Genomic DNA, 17,439 nt, shown 5'->3' on the forward strand with positions numbered 1-17,439 from the left:
ATGACTGAATGTGATAATGATACAATATAACATTGCAACGATAACAATGAAATAACACAAGTTTAAAATAAAACGAAGTTCATTGCAAAGCATTCAGATATGCACAAACACAAATTATTTTAGAAATTCTTTTGATTACACAATTCACAGTGCTCTATGAGAGAGGATAATCTCTGAAATTTAGATTTTTAAATGTGTAGTTGTGATCAAGCATATATCACTTAACCACCTCAGAGCTCATAGTAGGTCTGTCTGGTTTATACATTATCACTAAAAATCAATTTCTCTATGGAAAAGATTTATGTGACTTTTACTTCCAGAACCCAACTGCTGCTCTCTATTTATCTGGAGATCATTAAAGGGAATATGGCTACCTGACAATATGGCACAAGACCCAGAAGTGCCAATAACACATCTATAAAAATCATTGGTGAGCAGCTGTTAAAACTACCAGAAGAGTAATTGTGCTTGTATTAACAATCATTAAGGACATTGGCATGTTTGGTCCCCTGTCTGAATTTAGTTTCCTAGTGAGGGCTTCTGCAGTCCGGTAGCACTGTTTGTTTTTATAACATCTTAACCTTTAAGAATTGCATATTTGAGCTGCACAGAAAAAAAAATCTTCAATTAACAAAATTATTTAATGGCTTAATGCACAAAGTTTGGGAATCCTTCTTTTGAATATATTTTCTCATTGCATCACAAGGATGCAGAATGATTAAGATCTTCTGGAATTTTAAATTTACGAATCCATGTGTACAAACAACATCTGGCCATAGTGACCACAAGGTTGTCTATACCAGGAATTAGTCGACAGAGCTGTTATGTCAAAAAAAGGTTACCAGTGAAGTAATGTACACTTATTGATCCCTAGAAGCCAACGCTAGCCCCTTTAAGAGAATCCGTGACCCCTGAGCGGACGTGCTCTAAATGTGTGGTCACATTTACCATTGTTCAATGAATTTTCACTGGCAAAATCAAGTAATTTCAATTGCAATCCATGTGATCAGGAATTTTGCACGAAAGATTTCCCCACAGATTTTGCAGTGAGTTTGAGTTGAATTCTCAGTGTTGACCAACAAAGATTCTTGCTTTGAAAATCATTGCTATACTATTGCTAATGGACCTTTTTTCAAATGAAAATTCACTATTGTGACCAAGACAGATGGATGGAAACTAGAAAACAAGGTACTGTCTGATGTGCTGAGCCACATGAACATGAAAATACTGAAGGCAAAAAGATGGAGTCTATAATAAACATGGTTGGGATGATTGTGGCCTTTGGACAATTGCAGAGACTCCCTAATTAAACGACTGGGCTTTGAGGGTAAACAAGACACATGAAAAGTTGTAGTCTTGTGGTTTAACAGCTCCATGGCCCTTTATTAAGAAAACAGGCCCCTAAATTAGACTTTTAATGTGTAAAAAAAAAACCAAAAAAATGGTTCAATATTTCATGTGAATCCTTATGGGTATAAAAAGAACAACTTCCCAAAATGACATGATCCTCCACTGGCCTGAATTTGTTCATCTGAAAGCTCTCCTTTTCATAAAGGAGAGCCAGACCGATCCAATCTTATTCCACCCGGCTGAAACATTATGGCAAATCACACTCAATGTAGGGGATGTCACTGTATCGGCTGTCCACCTCAGCCCATTGTTGTACTGCCCGGGCCACAATTTCCTCCGAGAGTCTTTGGGCATAGTCCAGCAGCACCGGATTGACCCGTAGCGGGTCCTCCACTGAGCCAATCTCTGAGAAAACTAGAACCGCTTTCTCTCCTTGCTTTCCTGGCTTGCCATCCACTTTCTCCGATGAGCTGGAGTTCTGAGTGGGGTCGTGGTGCTTGGATTTCATGCATCCCATGATATAAATAATGTAGCATTGGTTTGAAAGCAGTGAGGGGAAGAGATACAAAGATGGCGTGATACCAAGGTTATATTCCCTTGGTTGGCTGTTTATAGGGTTTCGTGATGTACGGATAAGAAGCTAGGATGATGACGTATTTCTGTGCAAAGTGTAGTTGAGACACTCCAGATGGTCTGCCATGATGTACAGCATTCTCATGGCCACCTCACATTTGCCCTGTGTGAAGAAGATGCATGGTTATTCTGAGTTATTGCTTGTCTTTGCCTGGCTAAATATATATTTTCATGATGACTATTTTTCAGTGCCTTGGCAACCAAGACTACATCTTCACAGGAATGAGGATTTCCATATGAGGCAGTATGAAGAAAAAATAACTGCATGTGCTTTAATTGGCTGAAGCCAGTAGTAGGCTATAAATCAGCTAGATGTGGTATTTATTAGGGGTGGCAAGGACATGACATGCTCTGATCGAGTTCCGTTTATATGTAGGTACATAATGACATATAACTGTTTTCATAACATAAAATTATGAAATTTAAAAGCTAAATATAATTTGTATTTACACGAAACAATCCAGATATACTTCCTGTTTTTTTTTTCTTTACGTATTAATAAAATACTTTAAAAACCAATTCTTATGTATATCAAACACGTAGACTATACGTAATGTTTTATATGTAAAATTTCAGCAAAATTTAAATCTGCTTTTAGCCTCATCGGTGTCATCGGTTCATTTGGTTCACACAAAAATACTCTTCCATCAGCTCTCGGCTCACTCTGAATCGGATTCAGTGAGGCTCGATGCGCTTTAGACTCGAGAACCGCTCGGATTGATTCAGTTCGATTTTCGAACGCATCGTTCACACTAATCATTCAAATGATCCGATTCAAAAGAACGATTCGAACGTCTCTATCAATATTTGTCTCGTGCTGCTCCTGCGGACAGCTAAGCCGGTGGTTCACTCCTTTTGCTGCAATAGCCAACATCGACAATGACTCATTTAAGAATATAAATGTGTTGATGATGTGTATTCTAGATCTACAAGCTCTTTTAGGTGCGAAAACATTGTTAATATTTTAGCATGCATCATGCACAGCAGCCAAAGACCACCTACAGTCACTGTCTGGAAATCTGAAGTGATCCAGTTTAATAACATCGTGATAGATTATATCCTGGTTGCAATGCAATGTTATAGCCAGGGAGAATGAGATTAAAATTCCAGCTCTGTGGTTTTTCGAGTAAATTCCATCCTCGTATTTGTGTCAAGAAAGCCTCAAGGTCAAAGCAAAATCTTATACCTGATTTTAAAAAATGCACGATGATCTGTTTTTATAATGTACTGCTAAAAGTGCAAATTCAGTGATATAATCAGTGCGGGTACATACCTATTCGGACTGCAGGCAGTGAGCGTCAATATTATGGATATAAAAATCGAAGAAATCATTTAATCCAAATCGGAATGCGTTATTTAAAATGAAAATTGATGTAAATCCACAGTATTAACAGGCAGAAGCTTCCTCCTCTACACCAATCTCGGTTACTCCACAGGAGAATGAGAAAGCATGTGGATGAAGTTGCTCTTGTAGGGTAAGTCGGGTCAGAATTCAGCATGTGCGTCCAGAGTCCACATAATGATCATGATAACGTTTCGGTTTCATTCCAGTGACAGGACAGCGATGCAGCTCAACAGCGCAATAATCAGTGTTGTTTTTGCATTTTTCTTTGTCCATTCAAACATGGCCATCTATATGAATGAATCTGCAGCTTGGAAATTATAAGGGCACGCATAGTTCATGCTATCCTTGCCTAAACATTTGTTTGTAAACTGGGTAAAATAGGTTACTGCAACACGCGCAGACACAGGTTGCGTCTCAGTGTGTTTTTAAATACAATGTCTCCATCTAGTGGAGTGACAGTTTTCACTAATGCTACAGACAAACATTTCTAACAGAGCGGTTCCCAAACGTTTTCACAAAAGGACACCCTAGAGAGATATAATCTATCTCCCGCCAGAAACATTTTACAGTGTAATATGAGAAAAGAAACGCATTTTTTATTTGTCATACAGCATAGGCTATAGCCTACAGAGATTTTTTTTCTCATACAAGTGTGATTCAATAGTTAATTCTGTGACGATTTTGCCAGAATGGTAAATTGAGTTTGTGAGTCTTTATGCTTACCCCCCAAAATCTTAATTGAATTTGAGAATTCTTTCACAAACCACGGTTAAAACCGCGGTTAACACAATTTACGAAGGCTAGCAAATAACGAAATAACTTGCATATTAACTATAGCAATAGCTTCCATTTTTAGACAGTCTGCTAGGCTTATGGTCATTATTTGTGATTTTATTACAAATTTACATTTTTATAAGTATACCATAATCCATAACCATCGATTTTAGGAAGCGCGATGTTTACTTTTATTAAAACAAATGAACTGTTCACACTTTAGAGTTACGCTACATTGAAAACGATTCAACGAGCACAATAATTTCAGGCTAGATTACTGTATATTATGTTAGGCATCATCCTAAATCCATTAGAATTTAATCGATAAAGATTTTTGACCAGCGTAGACATTCCGCTTCGAATCTTCCATTTTATGTTCACATTAGGCTATTAAATTGAACCGAAGATGAAGTGATATTAAGTACGGGATAATGCCCTGTCATCAGCTCAGTATCCTAAAATGTCTTGTGTGGCCTTGAAAGTGTTTAATTTGCAGTAATGACCGGATGACTGCAAATTATCCTGCTTACACGGCTACTTGCCAAATAAATAAATGGACATAAAATATTGATTTGAGTTGAAATTATAGCCTATTATGTAAGAATGAAAAAAAGCAAAGTAGTGCTTAGGAAATCGGTTACCCTCCACAACATTTAGCTATAATCGATTGGCCATTTAGAATCAAGTATTCTAAAGGGTTTATTTTCTCTCCATAATTCAACACAATTATAATTTTTAATGTATACCAGAAGTTGCATGTTATTTTTGTTTGTATGTTTCTTTATTATATTTCCACGTTTACTATCCTTATATGTATCATTTGACTAATAACTGTGCAGAAGTACAGATATTTGAGTAAAAAAAGGTCAGGGACATACCTCACCTGCGTTACACAAGTTGTACCACAAGATAGCGCTACATATCTTACCCACGGGTCAACAAAAACTGAAAAGGGACTGTTGAACAAATAAAATCAATTGCGCTTATTCAATATCTTACGTTTAAAACTTTACACACATTGTGAAACTGAATTCCGCTGCATTGACAATAACTACGTGAATATTATGCAAACACCTCTTTTTCAAAAACTACCACATACAAATAGGACATGATGGGCAAAACGAATGCCACAAGACAGGGCTTGAAATGAGTTATTTTAGCAACTGTCACTCACTATATAAATTAATAAATGAACCAACATTTCAAGTTTCTTATATGGCAATGCACTGTTAAGATGAAAACAAATATTCTGTTGATTATGATTTCATATGCAGATGTCCCATGTAGCCTTACATTATGAGTCAGATGCATTTGGATAGTGAGTAGCCTAGAAGCACGCACTGAAATGTTACAAGAAATATGCGTATTTTTAATATGCATGTGCATAATTTGTACTCAAGTTCGGCTAGTTCCTTCACGAGTCCTCTAAGGTGTGCCATGCCTCTTTAAGAACTGCGAAAGGAGTCCAGCTCTGTCCATTAGGTTTATTGTTGCCAGCTCAGCCAATCATTGAATCTTACGACACAATAGAGTGGCCAAAGTTGCAGTATAAAAAGCCTTGCAGAATTTAAGCATGACATCTACTTGTCCGGTGCGTGGTGAGGTTCATTTCCATAGCAAATCAGATCAAACATCCTTCAGCACGCTTTGGAACATGCATTTTACACAGGTTTTAATTTCTCTAAGTGTATTAATTGCATGCGGTTCAGTGGGTCATGGAGATATAACGGCGCACCAGCAGCCTTCCACAGCCACGGAGGAAAGCGAGCAGTGTTCCACATGTGAGTTCAGACAACACAGCAAGCTGATGAGACTGCATGCCATCAAGTCCCAAATTCTTAGCAAACTCCGACTCAAACAGGCTCCAAATATTAGCCGGGACGTGGTCAAGCAGCTGTTACCCAAAGCACCGCCTTTGCAACAACTTCTGGATCAGTACGATGTTCTGGGAGATGACAGTAAGGATGGAGCTATGGAAGAGGATGATGAACATGCCACCACAGAGACCATCATGACCATGGCCATAGAGCGTAAGGATCGTCTATATCAAAGATTCGTTCAAATAGATGTATCCTCTTAACAATGGACAAAAAATAGAGTAGATATTTGGAGAGTCCCTTTACGTCCAAGCCGTTTGCACTCACAAGACGGCTTTTGTGCATGAATGCAAAGATTATTCTCGTTTACTGATTTTTAAGGCTTTGTGTTGCTCCTTTATCAGCCTTGTTAACCGATTTTACGCACGATGAACATGGAAGCGCAGCAAAGCGCAGCAGCGTCGCTCAGAAGAAAATGTTTTCACCTTTTTCACACGTGACATTTACAAACTGTTGTTGAAACTGGGTCATATATTTTTAGGTAAAAATGTGTATTATGTGTGTAGACGATCCATTAATTATTACATGTATAAATGTCTCCATCCGCAATGCCGTTTGTATATAACATCATATATAGTCAATCAAATTTCTACATACATATGTCTGCTTTATGTCTGAAATGTATTCTATATTGTGGGCGCTGTCAATCTTATTTCTTTAAAACTTCATTATATATATATATATATCAGTGCGCCACTTCATGAACCGCTGTAATAACAAAACTGTCACTGAAAACCAGCAGACCCCGTATAATCGCTCTTTCTCTTCTTTTTTTCAGCTGACCCCATCGTTCAAGTAGATCGGAAACCGAAGTGTTGTTTTTTCTCCTTCAGTCCGAAGATCCAAGCGAACCGGATCGTAAAAGCGCAGCTCTGGGTTCATTTGAGACCGACGGAAGATGCGACCACCGTCTTCTTACAGATATCACGGCTGATGCCTGTTACGGACGGAGGAAGGCACATACGAATACGATCCCTGAAGATCGATGTGAACGCAGGAGTGACGTCTTGGCAGAGTATAGACGTAAAACAGGTGCTCACGGTGTGGTTAAGACAACCGGAGACCAACTGGGGCATTGAGATAAACGCGTATGACGCGAAGGGAAACGACTTGGCCGTTACCTCAGCTGAGCCTGGAGAGGATGGACTGGTGAGTTGAGCTGTTAACCAATATGCGTTTTAAGTCAAATATATCCGCTTTTAGACACAGCTTTGCCAACAGTAGTTGTTGTGAAGGACACTATTGAGAAATTATTTCGATGGTTTTAAATAAATAACGATGTCTCCAAAATGAGTGCCAGAAGCGAAAATGTAAAATGCATATTTCTTGCATGTTAAGTGCATGTGTCTGAGCGCCCAACAACGCTACACATTACAAAATTTCGCTACATTGGTGTTGTCTCGACCAGTGTAGTCCGATTCGAGAACAAATGACTCTTTCGAACGGTACTTTTTAGTGAATTAATCTGACTCACTGAATCTCCAGATACTTTCGCCATACACAATAACAACAAGAAACGAAGTAAAAAAAATGTTGACACTCATGAAACTTAAATGAGATTAGCTTAAATTAGAACTTGTGGTAGTCATTGGTATAAAAATGAATTAAAAAAGTTAGTACGTTTTTCTTCTTTGTTTTAGTATTCTTATTTAATATAAATAGGCTACCATAAAATGTGTGTGAACAGTTATTAAAAAGGCAAACACTGTATGACGTTTTTGTCTATATATTGGTTCTGCTGATATCAGAAATGATCTGATAAATAAGAATTGAAAAAAAAAAAATATTAATGGCTCCATTAAGCAATGAATCATTATGTGGAATTGGAACCAGAATCATTAAATTCATTCCCTTCCCTAATCATATCTGTATTGGCTAGCTGTAGCATTCATTAATGGTTGGACACGGTCAGACCAGGAGTTGGCAAGCGCCATCAGATAGGAAAGTATCAACAGTAAACTGAAACACTGGCTCTTTGGTTTCTTTCACTCCCAGCTCCCCTTCATGGAGGTGAAAATCTCGGAGGGCCCAAAGCGAATCCGGAGGGACTCTGGGCTGGACTGCGACGAGAATTCGTCAGAGTCTCGATGCTGCAGGTACCCTCTCACTGTGGACTTCGAGGACTTCGGCTGGGACTGGATTATTGCTCCAAAACGCTATAAGGCAAATTACTGTTCGGGAGAATGCGACTACATGCACCTGCAGAAATATCCCCACACCCATCTGGTGAACAAGGCCAATCCGCGAGGCACCGCCGGGCCCTGCTGCACCCCCACCAAGATGTCTCCTATCAACATGCTTTACTTCAACGGCAAAGAGCAGATCATCTACGGCAAGATCCCCTCAATGGTAGTAGACCGCTGTGGCTGCTCGTGAACCAGTGCCCAGACAGGACTCGATCCGTCTCACAGACCCGGACATCTGATCACACCATCCACCATCCATTATCAGTGCTTTCCGCAAGACACTGTGCAATAGAAGGACGCTCACTCACTCTCTGGGCACCGCTTCATTTGACTGTTTTTGTCATTTTCCTCTAAATCAGTATCTCTGCCACAGGAGTCCAATGTTACATGGATGTACTAAAGGAATGTCATATACTGGCTGGACTTGGGAATGGACACTTTTGAAATGGACGACATTCTCTGCTTTATTTCATGTTTTCACCTTGTCAGAATACTCTCATTAGGATACGCAGACAACATTGTATTATGCAACCACTCCAAAATACAATCATTTAGATCTTTGCTGTAACAGCTGAGCTTGTTTAAGAAGAGTATCCAAGAGAAACAGAGAGGGACTCTTGAACATTGAACAGAGCTTCAATACAGTTATCTGACACAAACTTCCACATACACTGCAATAAACGCACCGATCGAATTGTTAATCATAGCTTTTGTCCACTACTCATCTGTCAAACAGCCCTACACACTTGAAGTATTATTGAGATCGGCATTAGGGAACAGAAGGACTTGAAGCAAAGGCGCTGTGAATGCGGTCTATACATTTGAAATGTGTTCGAGACAGAGATGTCGGAACTGTAAGAATGAATGTTAATATCACGCTAACACTCTGTCTTCAAACCACACAGTTTGCACTATGGCAGACCAATAGAAAGAATTGGTTGCTAAAAATGTTGTAAAAACTGATTTTGATATGTTTGCTAATTGTATTGTATACTTGCCATTGTTTCCATTAACAGTTGCCTTTTTTAACCACGGTTAGTACATGTATATGAACACGAAATAGCAAAAAAAGTGTACAATATAAATCTATGTATCTGTTCAAACAAATAAAGGTGCTTGCTTTATATGTTCAACTCTGTTATTTCAAATCGCTTAAGAAAAAGGGTTCAAATGGAATTGAGATTTGAACATTTGGAAATATGCAGATCTGTACACATAATGAAAATCATTTGATAAAATGGATTTATGGTCAAACTGAGCCATACTGGATGTGGTCAGAGAGTTTAAAAGGGAAGTCGTTCCACGTCATGTCTTTTTCTAAGCAAAGGTGAATGCGGGGTATTGTCCAAACTGTGTTAAGAGGTTCCTTTTGGGTTGAATTTACTATCGTTTGACCTTTTCATTTGTTTTTCCCGTAATGGCACCGAGCTGCGCTGTTACATAAGCCCAAATTAACAAATCTCCCTTCTAAATAGTTCAGTGCGAGCATGCAGCAGAGTTTTCTAAAAGGACTTTTGCAGAAATGTTTTGACAGCATGGCTAATTAGACCAAGGCTTATTGGAGGCCTCACTTCCGTCCAGAAGAGGGCGAACTCAGCACTGCCGAGATCTGCTTCCTTTCCTGCTGTGAGTTGGACAGATTCCATGGAAACCAGGTGGGAACTGCTCTGAAATGAACAGAGGGTTGTGGGAGATTAAAAGTCCCTGAGCAATAACATTTCTCTCCACGTTCGGGTTGAGATAATGCGTCCTGGATTCAGGATCGTTTGCCACATATAATTACACGTGTTCGCAAAAGCTCAAACACCTCACATGAATGCTCCTGAAACTATCGATTTAACATCTGAATGCACACCGATAATCAGGTGCATCCCTTCCTAATTCATCCCGTTCTACACGCAGGAGCGTTGGTGCTATGAATCACGCTCAGCAGAAGCATGATTGATTTGTTTTCTTGTGCATCTGACTTGCAGCACTGTCCTTTGTGCCAGGTAAAGGCAAGTGCATGATAAACAGGAACAGTAATGGTTTCCTCGAGTTGTTATATCTGTCACACGGGAACCGTTTTCCTTGTCTCCGTGGCTTGCCGGTAGCCAGCACATTCCCAGGTTGACAGGAGAGGAAGATACTGTGAGAAAATGGGAAGGCAGCGTGCCTCCTCGAGGGACAGGAGACTCCGGTGGGAAACACATAGCTCATCTCAGTCACCAGGATTCCCCATATCCGCACGAGCTGCAGGGGAGCTGGGCAGAGCTGCATGTGCTCGGACAGGAGGGAAGCACCGTGTACAAGGGGGAAGAGGGACTGCTGCCAGGTGTGGTCAAACATCTGCATCTTCACACTAACGTGCACAGTCTATGGAACAGCTGGGGAAACGCTTGTTTTTGAGTGATGAGTTGAAGGTACGTGCTGCCATGAGGCATCAGGTCGATCATTGATGGCCAGGTTGCAGACAGGTGACAGGTGATGCATGTTGTGCTATTGACATCTCACCTGGTCTGTTACTGCAGTAAACATGAGCTTTTTTATTACCTGCCAATTTTTCACCTTAAGTTGACAGATGTCATTCAGGTTTTGAACAAGAGAAAGGATTTTGAATTATTTAGAGATTAGTCACTCCAAAGATTCTAAAGTGCATTTGCTTATAAATATGGACAAATTATTATATATTTTTTAAATATATAATTTTTAAAGTTAAAATTTTTGGCCCAATACACATGCCCTGCTGATATTATGTGGCTTCACCACAAAAAATAATAAAAAATTATCTAAAAATAATAATTAAAGTTTGGGGGAGTAAATATTTTATTTTATTTTTTCAAAGAAATTAATGCTTATATTTATCAAGGGTGCATTAAATGAATCAAAAGGAGCAGGAAATACATTTTTAATTTTACAAAATATTTTTATTTCAAATAAATGCTGTTCTTTTGAGAAAAAAAAAATCATATCAGCACAATCATATCCACGACTGGAGTAATCTCTTACAATTAAATTTAATTTTTGACTATTTTTGATCAAATAAATAGCACAAGAGACAAAAACAACTTTTGAAAGGTACTGTAATTTGGCTGGAAAATCATACAGTGATTTGTTTATCATTTAAAGAAGCATTAAAACTGATGATGATCTAAACCTACTTTTCTATGGTAACATTTAAACTAGCTGAATTTGCATCATCAGTCTTCAATAGACTACATCACAGAAAACCAAATGTTTAGGTTTGAATAAAAGAAAAACAAGCAAATAATCATTAAGCATAATACTCAGTGACAATTAATTTCCGTCCACTGGCCCAAAACTCTCTGACATGTCACAGAGCCAGGCTTATTGTTGAGCTCTGCACTGATCTCTTCTAATTCAGTCCACAATCAGGTCCACTCAACAGGCACAACCCAAAGTACTTTTAATTTAATGACTGATCTAACATTTCGCAATGCAATAATCACCTCAGTTTCCAAGGGACGTGCGATTCAGTTGCACTGAACTTGTGCTCTCATCTGAAGAAAGCAATGAAAAGCAATAAAAGACATGAGCCTCGGGCAGATGGGTGCAGATGTGCAACCACTGACGGCTGGTTGTCAGCGCCCCTGATGGATTTATCCAGCGCATCCACACTGCCTTCAACGCCACTTGTTTTTTCACTTAGCGGAGAAATCGACATCCGTCTCTCCCGAAACTCTATTGACCCTTGTGGAATCAACATTTGATTAATTACATCGTAAAGCTTCCGGACGTCGAGGACGGGAATGTGTCCTGTTTTAGCAATGTGTAACTCAAGATCACATTTGGGCTAGAATGAGTCATTCAGCAAGTTTTGTCCATAAGTCTAAGTTCATTTACAAGGCACCCTAATGACTGAAGTGGAAAAGGTCTGTGGCAGTAAATCATATGCCCCCAGGAGACCAATGACTGACAGTGATGGAGGATAGATGCTCCTCTGAGGAGACTGCGAGATGTCTGGATCATTTGGAAAAATGGAAACATGTCCCCTCCTGTGTCATCACAACGGCTGTCAGACAGCTGGATATGCAGGAATCTGAGGTGTCTTGTCATATGGAGAAGCAGTTTTGCTTTGTTTTGCAATCAAGGCAATAAAGTTTGTATCAAGAGTTGTTCAAATAAAATATTGCCTGTTGAAAAATTGGCTGTAATTTCTTATACAGAAATCCATCCATCCATCCATCTCATCTGATTTCTATCTATTAGTAACATTATACATGTCAATCAAATATTGTTCATATAACAAAATTGTAATTTCATAACTATATCCTTGATCTATCTATCTGTTTCATCAGATTTCTATCAATCAGTGTCATTCAATGCACAGGTAACCCTAACAATAATCCAGAACACCTTAAAAAAACTGACCTAGCAATCATTTAATATGCCACAAGAGCCAACCTTGTTCTTGTGGATTCTCTACAACCTTTTTTGACAGTTAGATCTGTAAGACACAAAACAGACTATGATTTGCAAAATTTAAACCATTGATAACACCAACTACATACAGTTCCCGACCATAGAGTAAATTTAAGTATACTGCCGCACATAAAAGTAAATGTAATGTTTGAATCTAAGTCTCTAAAGACAACATGAAAACAGTTGGTCATTATGAAGTGGATGCTGCCAAGTACCACATGCGTCATAGCGAGAGCATTAAGACAGCAGCAAGACTGCAATGTAAGGCAGCAGCAAGACTCACATTTAAAAGAATGCATCACCTATTTGAATCACCATATGGTGACACACTCAGTAGCAGTTAAGAGTGCAGTAAAATGGGTCATTATAACTCCATATAGAGCTACGTTTAATATTAAAAAGGCTATGAAAATGGTGATTTCAGCTCTCAAGCAGAATGATAATATCTGCCCAGGCCTCATGGACATCTGTCTTCTGAGCCACAATGTTTCTTAACCTTCGACCCCTGTTGCAGAGGCACTGGAATGGCATTTGGCACGCTCTCTGACCACAATGTGCAGTCCATCTCATGCCAGACCTGCCTACAGTACTCTCCTTCTAACAGTGCCAGCTGCTTGCTCTTTAATTAATGAATGCCATTTGATGGCTAATTGCATATATTATGAATTTACAGCACGTTTTGCTGATTTGCACTTTGAATGTATGAGAAACATTTGGCTTAAAGGATAAAAATAGTATCTAAATGAACAGTTAAAAGCTGTGAAAAAGTTATCACTGTGAATTCAACACATTAATACAGTGGGATTAACTTTGTGCTTTTAAAAACAATACAAAAAGGGGATATTCCTACCATAATCCGAGCAAGTCCATAATCATGCAACCTGTCTAGTTTGCGACTTATTTTAGTCTTGTAGCGCACCTGCCTCAACAGTCAAGACTTTGTAAGTGAAAAAAAACCATTTCTTGTGATGTACAAATTTATAAAAGACTACTTCGAGTTTGTCGATATAACAACTCAAAGGAGACCTAGCAAGCAAATGTTATGATGAGCCTGTTTTGACCCGTTATAAAAAATAATATAATATAATAATATAATTAAATTTAAGAATGTAGATATAAGTTACTGTAGTAGTGAGTGGGGCGGAGCCGAGAGCCTTGGGAGCGGAACGAATGTAACAAAGTTCGTAGGTCGAGAAGAAGGAGGCGGGAACCGGCAAACATTACGAATTTAATAATAAAAATAAACAAACACAAAAGTAAAGCGGCAGCCCCTCACGGACGACTGCCGCACACAAAACACAAAATAAAGTCCAGGCCTGGTCCTCTCTCGTCTTCCACTATCGTCCCTCCTCCTCTTATCCTTCCGGAGCTCCTCCGTGGGACTCGAGACCGGTGAGTGTCGCAGGTGTAGCTCATTATCATTCACTCCACCGGCCTCGTTCCGCTCCCACGGCTCTCGGCCCCGCCCCACTCACTACTACAGTTACCTAAAACAAATATTTATATATACTTAGGCTATTTATTTGTTATTATTGATTTTATAACAATTGTTAAACGACAATTAATCGTGATTAATCGCCATAGCTAGATAGATATTCTAGCCTATTGCATATTGCATATAGATGTTCAAATGATTATTTGCTTAATATGCATAAAATGTAGTTGGATAATTCAATATTTTAATGAGTAATTGCGCTGAAATTTGACTTGTTCTTTCAATTTATGATTTCTATTATAAGTAAGTATTCTTTTTGCGGCTAATGCCCACTTATTTTTTCTAGCTAATTTGATGTTATATTACAACGCTACAGTCTTCAAGACATTTGCTTTAACCAGGAACATTTAGCCTTTTTACCAGCCTCCAAATTTTGTTGGCTTGCATTTCCATGTTAAGTTAATGGCCTAATGATAAAGCTGGGCCGGTGCAGATTTCACTGCACCCAGGAGCCTCAAAATCCAATAAAATGTTATTCTTTCCCCAATATTTGACAAAAAGCATAATTGCCCTGCATGTGCACTTATAAAAAGACTAGACTAAAATAATATAAAATAAAATAAAATGTTTTGTATATACCAGTTGGCATGCTACACCACATTTATACTGGCTCTAATGGGCTGACATGTGCTGAACCTGAGCGCAGGGCCCACGTGGCAGTGAATCTGATCATGCAATGGCACTGCAACTTGATAGCACGTCTTATGATAATATTGTATTTAACATAGGGAAAGGTCAAACCACAGCACACATTTTAGTTTTCACGGCCCTGTGCTGCGACTTCAGCACTCGCTCTCTCATAGCCTCAGGGTACAAATTCTAAAAGCAGGGGAGAGGTGAGGCAGCACTCAGGGGCCTCATTTCTCACTGACCCTTGTTTGAGATCTCCATTAAAGCTGGGAATATGTGTGCCTGCTCTCTCGAAACAGCCAGGACAGCAGATCGAATCACTTAATCGCTTGAATATGAATATCAGTCTGATTAGTCTGGATTAACTGATGATCATCTCAAGAGCATCTGAATGCTCAGTTAAAAAGGTCACGCTTGATTCATTTTACCAGCTGTCATCGGTATTAGGCCAAAATCAGTTTCCTTCAGATACTGCAGATGCAACAGGTTTGCATATTGCACTGTGGTGTGAAAAACCGCTTGCGCCGCTCTCTGGCTTTGCATACAGTAACTTTGCACGTTAATCAGGTACAAAATGAAACAACACATGCTACGTGCATCTACTCTACTATTTTTAGTTCAGTTAATGAGGATTGAGAAAGGCCAGAGAAAGGAACCCAGCACCACACCCACCTGTTTTAATGTAGCAAACGGAAACATGGCGTAGTGCATGACTGAGCAAAATTTCCTGGGACAATTTGTATTGCCAACAATCTTGTGCTGACTTAATATGTATTGGTCAATTCCAAAGGGGCCTATAATACCTGGAAAATAATAATGATAAAAAAATGCTATATATTTGCAGAAAATCTTCAATATACCATATAAAGCCTACTGTCTTCATATTTGATACACAATATTATAAGAACTCTAAATTGTCAACATAATCAAAACTTTGCTGAAAAACCTGTTGTTCACAATCTACTACATGCCATCTTAGTAAGAAATATTATTGGTAGATATAGAGTGGCAACCAATATTTATATGCATTTTATGTAAGTAGTCTGTTATAAAGATTACAACTGCATCAAATTTTATATTTTTGCTCATACATTTATGCGTCTTTTTTTTATTTATTTATAAGAAATATTTTGTCTAAAGGTTTAATAAACCATTTCAAAAGAATCTATTCTTTCAGTTGTCAGGCTTGACAGGGTTAAATATTTTATATCTAATTCTATTAACTCTTTCTATTTCTGAGTTTGAATGAAAAAATAAAATCCCAGATGTTTTGGGTCCAGTTTAACCTTAAGACACCAGAGACCTGTTTCAAAAGGCTTTTAAGAGCTTAAATGACAATAAAAGGCAAACATGTTTTCACAGCAGTGATATTTAACACAGAGCACATGTTTCTGGAGTCCCTGAGCTAAGCAGTGCAAGGTAATTGCTTTACAGCAGCTGATTGGAAAAATTATGGCCGCATGAGGACATGCATCAGAGTAATTTAGCTCTGCATTAGAGGCTGAACTCAATAGCTCCGTTAATTACGTCTAACATTTCCTTGCTCCTAAAACCAACCACTTGGCGCCACCATTAATGCTGGATGAGAATCACTCAGAAACCAATACAGTAAATATGACACTGCGGACACCAAAGGGACTGCAAGCATCAGGTGGGATATTCTGAATGATTATGATGGCTTTGTGAGCTGTGAGTCAGTGAGATGGATTCCAGAACTAGATCAATCTGATTAGAGAGTGAATCATTTAGACTGAATCAAATGGATCAACCAATTCATTAAAGAAGATTTGACTCAAAAAAAAAATAATAATAATAATTTCAAAAAGATCATTCATCATGTTTTCAGTGGATAATTTCTTAATTTGTCTGTTCCTCAGTATGGTGCTTTTTTAAATCCTTTTTTTAAGCATGAAAGCACCAGTTCACATCCTAAATTTTCTTTAGATGTTTTTTTTCTTTTTTACATTACATTTACCAGAGGCTTTTATCCAAAGCTACTTACAAATGAGGACAATGGAATTTTTAAGCAGTTGAGCTGCTTAATATTTTTGTGGAAACCATGATACATTTGCTCACGATTCTTTGATGAATAGAAAGTTGAAATGAACATTTATTTGAAATAGAAATCTTTTGTAAGTCTTTGCTGTCACTTTTGATCAATGCCCTGCTGAATAAAGGTATTAATTTCTTTTCAAAAAATTAAATAAATAAATATAAAGACTCAAAATCCTGGACTCATGTCCTCTATAGAGGACGAAAATGAAATCCTGGGTCCCCAGAGGTTAAAACGCAGTTCGTGGAACTGATCAAACACTCAAAAACCACAAACCATATGGCTACAGGGGAGCAACTGTTAAAACTTCACAGCATCTGAGCCTTATTTTCAGCTGGTAATTGGAGGTCCCTGACTGTGACTGCACACTTTTCGGCAAACCCCAGAGCCCATCTCTTTTGGCTTTATGGGCCCCTAGCGCCAACTTTCATGATCAGCATTTAAGGTGCTGATTTTTGGGGGAGAGTGAATTTACAACCACACTGCATTCAATTTTGTGGTTCACTGGCATCTGCTGTGGGGTCAGTCGTTCTGGCTTGTTGTCTTTTCTAATCAGAAGTCAACAAGGCAAACTTTTAAAGTCCAGCGCTTGCCCTTTCCTTCATTACCAGTTATGCCAAAACAATTTTCCCACAATAAATTAAGACAGAAAAGCAAAACATCACTGAAAAGTG

General features: G+C 38.6%; 2 protein-coding genes across 2 annotated transcripts; one reads left to right on the top strand and one right to left on the bottom strand.

The window, feature by feature from the left end:
* Positions 1 to 1,450: 1,450 nt before the first annotated feature.
* Positions 1,451 to 1,977, bottom strand: akap19 (A-kinase anchoring protein 19). Its single transcript, XM_079426696.1, has one exon. It carries the CDS (start codon positions 1,865 to 1,867, stop codon positions 1,598 to 1,600), a length of 270 nt encoding a protein of 89 aa, XP_079282822.1. The 5' UTR covers positions 1,868 to 1,977; the 3' UTR covers positions 1,451 to 1,597.
* A 3,670-nt stretch (positions 1,978 to 5,647) lies between these two features.
* On the top strand, positions 5,648 to 9,290 carry LOC306876157 (growth/differentiation factor 8-like). Its single transcript, XM_079427137.1, has 3 exons — positions 5,648 to 6,132; positions 6,758 to 7,128; positions 7,975 to 9,290. Exons 1-3 carry the CDS (start codon positions 5,676 to 5,678, stop codon positions 8,353 to 8,355), a joined length of 1,209 nt encoding a protein of 402 aa, XP_079283263.1. The 5' UTR covers positions 5,648 to 5,675; the 3' UTR covers positions 8,356 to 9,290.
* The last annotated feature ends 8,149 nt before the right edge of the window (positions 9,291 to 17,439 follow it).

This window comes from Barbus barbus (genome assembly GCF_936440315.1).
Source record: "Barbus barbus genome assembly, chromosome: 10".
Lineage (NCBI taxonomy): Eukaryota > Metazoa > Chordata > Actinopteri > Cypriniformes > Cyprinidae > Barbus > Barbus barbus.